Below are 9,683 nucleotides of genomic sequence, written 5' to 3'. Positions count from 1 at the left end.
ATGTCAAATTTGGATTTTTTCCACGTAACTAATAATAGAAAAAATTGCTTGATTAAATGAAGTTTGCTTTTGTAGAAACCAGAATGATATTTCAGATTTGAGAAAAAATTACCTATTTTCTTAAAGATTTATTATGAATAACAATTGAACAAACTTCAGTATCGCATTCAAATCACTTTTATTGAAAAATTTTAATGCGAAACTGCATTTTGTTTAATTGTTATTTACAATAAATGTTTGAATAGATAGATAATTTTTCTTAAAATCTGTAATATCGTTCTGGTTTCTACAAAAGCAAACTTCATCAACGTAAAAGAGACAAACTAAAACTATATATATATATATGAAATAAATAAGGATTTCGGTGATTAATATTTGATGTATAGAATCAAAATTTATTTATTTGAATATGAGTTCAAAAAAATTTTTTTTCTGTCGACTTCTGTTATAATCCTTCATCACTCGCTGGTTACTCCGGAAAAAACCGTTTAAAAAAGTCTACAGCAATGTTATTTGCGCCAATAACGATGAACACAGATGAAACAACATTACAATTTTGTACTATTGTCGATCCATTTTCGGTAATTGCAACGCAAAATCAGTTTTCTCGGTTTACTCTACTTTTTTTAGTTAAACGAGGCTTTAACGTCAATTTATCATTGCACGAGCATTAAATTTTCGCAAAAGTTGCAAGAAAATATAGCAACAGTGATCGTAATGAGAAAGAATAGTAACGGATACTAGACTTTCCGGTAACAGCTGAAAAGCTAATTTTCATTTTGTACCTAGAACTATATTTTTCGATTGTGGTAAAAAATGAAAATGGTCAAGGACCGAGCGGTAGCCGGAACTAAAAATTTCTCTCAGTGATAGCTGCTGTTGCTGCAAGGCGCGGGCGAAGCCGGCACGCGAGGTCGCAGGATCACGTCGAGGAGGATCCACCCGGTAGAAATGCACCAGGATTGGCTTGAGGATGTTGCCCTGGCAACGCGCGCAATCGTGACCCGGGAACAACGTCTGCACGCCCTGCCCTCGGCACCCAGATCTGCAGGGGTTCCCCTCTCCGCTTCCTCTTTCTCTTTCTCTTTCTCGTCCTGATCCTGGTCCTCCTCTTCATCCCCGTCAGCCGCCTTCGAAAACCGCGGGGAGATTCGCCCGGTAGTCGCGTGCGAAACCGTATCTCCGTACATGACGGAGAGACAAAGGAATCGCCCGCCGTTATGGACGTCGACCTCGGGGTTTTGCTCGGGACAATGGGAATTATATGGGGTAAATAATTCCCAGGTGACGTCGGGCATGAGCGTGCATTCGCTCGAATGATACCCGGGTCGCGGTCTCGATCCCGGAATTTTTTGCGGCGAAATTGCCGCCCAACACATTATGCAATAAAAATTATCGCTTTCGGCTCGATCGGATACGGAATCTATTCAGATAATGGATTGATTCTGAATGTGGCGACCCTTTGAGTTATAGTGATAAGCAGGTATTCTGACCACCTATTTTACATCCATTTTTTTGTGTATTTGGAGAATTTTGAAAACATATTTCTGTGTCGTTTTTTTCTATTTCTGATATGGTATAGTAATATGTTTTCCATACTCGAGAGTAATTGTTGCGATATAGTGTAAATTATTATTGTTAGAAAAAAATCGATTAGAAAAAATCGTGAAAATTGAACTAACAATTCATTTCCGAGAATATTAGCCCTCTACACATGTATATGTTTTACATAAATTATGAGATTTTGGGTCGCTGATTAAGAATCTGAAATTTGCGTCCCCCATATTGGATCCACCATCTTCAATTGTCGAAATCTGATTTCAGATTTGTATTCGACAACCCCAAAAACAATATAATATTATGTTGTTATAAAAGTTGACTCGGCACAATAATACGTAACTCAAAGGGTTAAGATGGATAAAAAATTGGGGGGAAAATTATTGCAGAAAGACGTCTTTGGTATTTGTTACAAAACAAATCGTTAAATCTCAAAATTAATCTCTGTCTTTTCCACCTCACTTGCCAACAACATCAAAGACGTATTAAAAAGAACGTTTCGACAAGATTGTTTGGCCGTTATCAATTCCCTTCCAAAAATTTATGCCAAAACTTATAGAATAAATAGGGAAACTCGATATCGCCATAGAACGGAGCAGCGGCTCCAATAAACTTTTTGCGATCACTTTCAGTAGACATTTTGAATGGGGAGACTTAAGCTTTCTAATGTTTACTTTTGAACGAACTTACAGTTTTCTTTGGCAAAGTTATATGGAGTGTGAAGAACACGTTGCATCACGTTTGGCAACAGTGATAAGCTGATAAAATGCCTGAAGCTTCTATTTCGGAAAATTTTAGCAGTCTTAATTTACTACAAAATTTCATCTTTAGACGTGCAAAAATTCCGTATAGCTTTGTGATTCAAATAATGACAAGATTTGTCGGTAAAATTTTTTTTCCGGATTAGATTATTCTTGATTTACTCTAATTCAATTCATGCTTCTATAGAAAGTATCATTTAACTAATGATGTTCAAGTTTCGTATTTCGTGGATCTGGAGTGCTTATAAGTTTGGATCGCCAATTTCAGAGGGAAGCAAGTAAATGATAAGTGAAAAAAAAAGTTTTTCTTCCAATTGCAAAGAATGATCACTCAGATAAACCAAAATAACTTTAACTTGAACCTGAAATGTCGGTTCAACGAAGATCTGCTCGTGTAGTTATTGCAGATAGAAACCGACTGATCGTGTTTCGTTCCATTGAAAAAAAGTGTAAAAATAAATACCGTCAAGAAACACATCAACCAAGAAAATAGCTTTCATTTCAGAAAAAACATTTTTTACAATTGTGCAAGTTCAGAAAAAAAAACCAAGACGTACTTTCAAATTGCGAGAACCTTTGATTTCATTTTATGAAGAAATTTCAAATCAAGATTAACGATTCTCAGCGAACCGCCGTTTATAGAGAATCGCAACGTTGGCGTATTAAAGGCGAGTTCGTTCCATCGAAATTCTCGACCGCTATTAAATTTTAGTAAAATCCAATCAGGCACATCGATCTTATTAATTACTGAAAAAGGAGTCATCTGAGCGTAATATCTGTACAGCCGTTGGACGGCTTGTCCTGAAATTTTGATGATAGATTCGACCCACCAAAATCTGGGTTCCTATTGATTTCTAAGGAAATTCAACCAAGCGAACAGAATCCCAAGTTGCGCAATATTTTCCAACGTAATTCGAACTCGATTTAGCGCACTGATTCCTGAATCATTAGGTGTGAAAGATAATTGAACAAACATTATTCCCAATGTACAATCGTGCGATTGTTAAAAACTTTTCTCTTCCGAATAATTTATTATTTGCCATGTTCTGCGTCATTTAAAAACTTATATTCAAAAGAGTACTTTCATTATTAATGAAATTTTGCAATATGTTTAGTCAACAGAGTTCGTTGAATTGATAATTTTTGTATCAAATCGATCGAAATTATTCAGCTGTTAGATGTTCTCATTTGAACAAGCACAATTTGGCAGACGAGACGCGAAACTCGTTACACGATCTTTGGCTTGGTTGAATAAATATCAATCGATTCAACAAACCTTCTTCTGTGTACACAGGATAATATTTACATAGAAATTTTATTTATTTTATTGTTTCTTCTGGAAACATTTAGACGTCATCTACCTGTTCAAACAACCTTACAATTCAGGAGATGATCTCGTTGAAAGTTCAAGAAAGCTCTGATTCAATCGAACGCTTTTGATTTTTCAGTCAAATCATAACCGCGTAATACAATCCACATTTATTGTTAGTAAAAGTGCACAACTAAAACAATGTACAAAATCAATTTTCTAATTCTTGAATTCCATTTAACGCCTCTTCCCTTCCCAAAAGAATTATACATCTATTTTACCTTGTTTGTAGTTTGAGTTGCAGTTGTTATCAATTCATCAGAGAGATAGAAAAAAAAAACAATTCACCCACCTTAGATACGTCATTTTATTTCACACTTAGAAATTCCAGTAATTGTAACGAACAAAAATTTTGGCAACGAAAAATTGTTCATCAGGGGAATATTTTGCGATGCGTCAGGGGTTTCAAAAAATTTATCTGCAATGTGTGTCTGAGGAACTAAACTTGCGAAGTAATTAATCGAAACACCCTTCGCAATGAATCTCGTAACACGAACCGTAGAGTTGAAGAATAAAGGAATATCGCATTAATTTTACTGCAAACTATGCTCCAGTTCTTCCAAGAATCTGAGTGACAACAATGAATTGTTATTATCATAGAATACCTTCGACTCTGCTGAAATACCGGTGAATGACGTCAAACAATTTTGCGCACAAGTGCACCCGAGCCGAGGCGTTTTATGCATGATATTCGGAGAACAGGAGGACCGTTTCAAAGAATACGAATTTCTCGTGAAGTTCTAACGTTTTACAGTTTTGCAAGCAATGCATTCAAATTCAGATTGTCAACTATGCACAGGAAATGTAAGTACAGAATATAAAAACTTGAATCATGATGATATTTGACAAAGAAGTAACTGAATTTGAAAACACCAAGTATAGAATAAGAAATTTTTCAAAATATAAGGTCTCAACATCATAATTCAGACTTGGCCTGCCTCGTCGACCAACTTCGAACATTTACTTCTGAAAAATTTTCATCTCTAATTCTCCAACCAGGTGTCATTTACAACTAATAATACTGCGGATCATCGATAACCGTAATTATAGAATCGGAGGATCAAATTATTCCGACGAATTACAGTCAATAGACTCATCAACCGCTGTTGATCAAAGCATTTCATGCACAGTCTGTACATCTGCATCAATATCCTCTGAGTGTGCTCCAGATTCCGAAAAGCTAAAGCCATTATGGATCAAACATACTCGTCTCAGTGATTGGTTTGAAGATTAAATTATCCCGTAGAATTGGCATCGTTTAATCGGCCGCCTCAAAACCACTTAGCTATGGAAAATCCCTGCCAGCCAATCCATACTATCTGCTCATCGGTGCCGTATCACGGAAAGCACGCAAGACTGCCCAAAAAGATATGCCGTTGACATGACAAGGCCGCTGACGGTTTCGAGCACGAGAAACCACAATGCGACGTAAGTCATTTAAAGGTAACTCTAATAATTTTACATACCTATATAATATCGGAGATACAGCATGAATTGCAAATCGTGACTTTTTTGGAAAAACTTTACATCGGCAGTGTTAATGACAAGGAGTGCATGGTTATCGGGACCGTAAGTAAGCATCGTAAGATTTTTGGTTTCCTAATCATTCGTGGTCAAGACGCTAGAGCTAATTGTGAGGGACGATGCCTTTGTGTACTTAGGACGATAAATCTGCATGCTTTTTGAATTCGTTCTCTGACTCCAATTCGACCCAATTCTTTCAAAATACGAAATGTATTATAAATGGAAAGGTTTTTTTCATGCGAATAGCAATGTCTTGACTAAATATGCTCGAAAAAAAATCTACAAGTACATATCTCAGAAATTTGTGGAGTCCTGAGTCGAAACATTGATTGTAGTTACCATTAAATTGCAAACGTTAACTAGACTGTAGGATTCGAAGACAGTGGGAAGGAACCTTATTTGAATAATATTTTATTTCATAAACTGTGTCGTCGATAGATTAAATACAAAAATTTTAAAATGACACCATATGTTATGTTGTTCGTTTTGTACACTATTTAATTAATTTTTATATTTATTAGATACGAGAACTAAATTCAGTCATACGTAAAATAAATGCCAAGACGTCTTATTCTAGAATTAGAGTCGCTCAATTTTTCTGTATAAAATCAAGCAAAGCCATGCATTAAATAAAAATAAACAATCCTGTATTTCCGCATTCGATATTATTTTTATGCAGAAAATTTCTTTAGCCAGAGAATATTTTAGTTTCGCGTCAATTTTCAGATTTACAATGGAACAAAAACTGTACTCATTGTCAGTACATGTCAGAACTTGTGATACACCATCGTACATAACGCTCCGAACTAATTCGAGAGGATAATTACTCGTCTGCCAATTCTTGACGTTATATTTCGAGAAAAATAACGGAATCAGAAAGTGCTAATCTGCTGTTTATATCGTGTGGGTTTGAATCGCAAAATCGAGACTCGGCAAAACGGTTTTAAGAGGCCGGTATTGATCGACTCATCATTTACCCATTCAAGTAACGTCCACAGATAAGTGAGACTAACCCACGCTTAATATCGTCGAACTTTTGTGGAAAAAAAATATGAAACTAATGATACACATTTTAAAGTGACCGAGTACAAGATTAATAATTACCGTTTAAATACCCTTTAAACAGTACACGCGAACGAGTTTCGTTAATTGACACAGAATGATAACCATCCAATACACCACGCATCCTAATTGTGTAGTAAAAAAAAGTTTAGTGTATAATTGAAATAAACCTGGGCAATTTTGATGCCTCGCATTGAACTTTTCCATTCGTTCGAGTTGCACTACACGTAACAGGGACCTCCGCCTGTACCAAAAAATGTGACAAACTTTCAATGCGTACACGAAATTTGTCTTCCGACGTAAGTCTGCGAAAATTTCCTTCCGTCAATCTTACAATCTGAAGAAACAAATTGTGCATCGATTTATTCCGCTTGTATTCTGATTAGAAATTTTCAGAATTTTTCTTTCGGGTCCTTTATCATGAAATATTCCGATTTATTCTGAATTTTTCCCAGACGCTGGGTTAAAATTATATCCATTTTTTATCAACATACTGAAGAATTCTCTTGCAATCAGGACTTCACCTTCGTTTTTCTCGGTATATTATAAATAAAATTCCAATAACATGTTATAATTCGGAGAAGGTTTATCGCGTATTAAAAGTGAAAGTGACTCAGTTCTGTTCCGACGTCCGCTATCTTATCGGTTTGAATTACCGTGAAAAGCACTAGTGCGTCAATCTCCCAGTAAAAACATTACATCTTATCAGTTACGTATAAATGAACTGTTTCGACGTGCTTGTTAAAATTTTATACTAATCAAAAAAGCTTGAAATTTTACCTACCTGAAACCCTGAATACCAACGCGATCTTCTCGTTACGCGTCGTGGTACTAAAGCAAAATTATCCTTCGAAATTTATTGGATAAATTTACAATCAACGCTCACATCTGCAGGTATTATCTGGAATTTTTTTTCCCTTGTGAAAGATACGGGCTAGTGGGAAATAGAAATATCTTAATCGCTATACCCAGCCGGTCGGCCCGATTTGATAAAACGTACGTAGTCTCCCGCCAATGATAAGGCGTAGCTACATTTATCTCAACTTGACAAATAACCGTTGTACATACTCAACATTTAGTACCGATTGTGGAAGGCTGCCAACAACATTCTACCGGACTTAAACGGATCCAAAAATGCCTGGTGAGTTGATCCGATCGTCCTATATTTCCTTTTGTGCAATTTTAAATTAAGGCTGAAAAATTCTTACACAAGTTTTATTGTTGTTACGTGGTGGACGATTGTGATCGATGACTGCATCAATGAATGTTTGAGTGTATAATTGATTTATTGTCAAAGATATGGAGAGTGCAATGAGAAGATGTGGAGGAGGAAAAAGGTAAGCGAGGTGAGTTTAGATGTTGGCCGAATGAAAGGTGACTCGAGGTTAGTTGCAGTGCAGGATTAGAGGGTGCATTCTGCTGATGCGGTATGAAAGATGAGGTTGTGAGGTGATGATACGAAGAGGATGCAGGATATAAGGTAGATGTAAGAGTGTGGGGAAAGAATCTAAGAGAAATAAGAGTCGTTCTGTTTTCCTTAATACAATTGTTTTAAATGCATGTTGCAATAAATTTGCCCGATGGCACGCTGACATTCGGAAGAAAAAAATTTGCACGAAGATGTAACGTTTTACGTACAAACAGTCTGTTACCGTACAAACATAAAGAAAATAACCTAGACTCGAGTGGAATCTTCTAAAATAAACTAAGGTTACAGAAATAGAATGGCAATTGAACAGGCTCAGCTTTGCCTGCAAAAAGCTCTTCCTGAATTGTTTTTTCAAATTCAAATTTTAACGGCAATTTGACAACAGGGTACAAATGGGTGCCGTACACAGGGATGCGGGCGACTCTCCCTGGGATGATTTGCGCTGGTCGTGACGCTGACGGCGCCTCTTTGGTCGTTGGTCGTGCGACCCATAACGGGGATGTTTTGCCGGCCAAAGCGAAACCCGAGCATGCCGTCGCGTACGTAGCTTACGGCGGTCAGGAACACGAGAAACGGCAATTCGAGGTGAGTTTTTATCGAGCCCTGCGAAATCCTCCGCTCCGTAACTTCCGAACACTCTTTGGCGAAGGTTCCACTTCTCTCGCGATCGCTGAAAATTTCCTTCGATCATTTTCCGTGTCCTAAAAGGTCACGCAGTGACTGATGCAACTCTTCAATGTAAATACGAAGTGATGTTGGAATAATCGCTTTTGCACATTCAGATTTTAATGCCGGCCGATTTTCACTGGGTTGTTGAACGCAATGGTGAAGTGCCGTATGGCGCCGTGGAATCCGGAACAACACGTACCGGCGAAAAGCTCTACGTTGGTCGTGGCTTTCAGCAGGGAACTCCGACCGTTGGAAAAGTAAGACCTATTTTGATTAAAAAAAAAAAAAAAAACACTTTATTTGCACCATATATCTGTGGTTCATAAACTCTTCCTTATTTTCGTATTATCACAATAGTTCTTCAAATTGGAAGAAAATGTGAATAGAATCATTTGACAAAGGCACATGAACTTTGAGACGCAAGAACGCAATAGATATACACTCGGAATAGATTATCGTTCTCTCTCTTATCGAATGGTTAAGCATTTTTCTTATCGTTCATAGAACGCGGAGGGCTTAGCATAAGTTTGTATGTTATCGTTCAGACATGACTCTTCAGAAGTGTAAACATAAACATACAATCTGTACTTTGGTCACCGGCCCAACTCTCATATCTACAAATTCTGTATCCAACAATTTTTCGTTACGCAGATACATCCGAGCCACGGCTGCCTGTACGTCCCATTCGGAGGAAGAGAGGTAGCCCTCCGAGAATACGAAGTTCTTGTGCAAATGTAATCTGCCAGTTTCCATAGTGAAACAGAGGTATAAGTGCACACGTCAACTTTATCAGAACTTGAACGGTGTACTGCGGGTCGCGCTGTGTTCTCAGCTTTCTCGTATAATGCTACCTTCCGCATTTTGCCCATATTCTCATATACATTAGTGTTAATAAATCAATAGAGTATAATGAACCTGTACGTCCTTCAACACCGTTTGCTACATACTCAATGCCCTAGTGGTGTATAAGAAATAAATATATGTCTAATGTTGTCGAATCAACTGGAGCTGATACTGCTGAATTTCATTAATCAGGGTCGTAAGAATCTATAGGAAAAATCAATACTGAATGCGTCTTCTTTAACATGGAAACCGACTTTAAAATCCGTAAGTTTGTGCCCTTGTTTTTCAATTTCCTGTGTCCACACTTTAGGACCAAACGATATTAGTTGCACAACACATTATCAGTATCTGCTGCATTACGGTGGTAAACATGTTTACCCGATGATTCGTCATGACGAGGAAAATGCCCAAGCTCGATCGGGATCAGCTTTTCCATGCCATCTGGTGCGTCTGGTACGTCAGGGATGAA

At 37.3% G+C, this 9,683-nt stretch overlaps 1 protein-coding gene across 1 annotated transcript; it reads left to right on the top strand.

Annotated features, from left to right (window-relative positions):
- Positions 1 to 7,279: 7,279 nt before the first annotated feature.
- Positions 7,280 to 9,373, top strand: LOC107223646 (natterin-3). The gene is made up of 4 exons (XM_015663396.2): positions 7,280 to 7,414; positions 8,088 to 8,287; positions 8,485 to 8,628; positions 9,023 to 9,373. The coding sequence occupies exons 1-4, from the start codon at positions 7,408 to 7,410 to the stop codon at positions 9,107 to 9,109; spliced, it is 438 nt and encodes a 145-aa protein (XP_015518882.1). The 5' UTR covers positions 7,280 to 7,407; the 3' UTR covers positions 9,110 to 9,373.
- The last annotated feature ends 310 nt before the right edge of the window (positions 9,374 to 9,683 follow it).

The sequence above is a fragment of the Neodiprion lecontei genome, chromosome 6 (assembly GCF_021901455.1).
Source record: "Neodiprion lecontei isolate iyNeoLeco1 chromosome 6, iyNeoLeco1.1, whole genome shotgun sequence".
Taxonomy (NCBI): Eukaryota; Metazoa; Arthropoda; class Insecta; order Hymenoptera; family Diprionidae; genus Neodiprion; species Neodiprion lecontei.
This window is presented reverse-complemented; position numbering and strand designations above follow the sequence as displayed.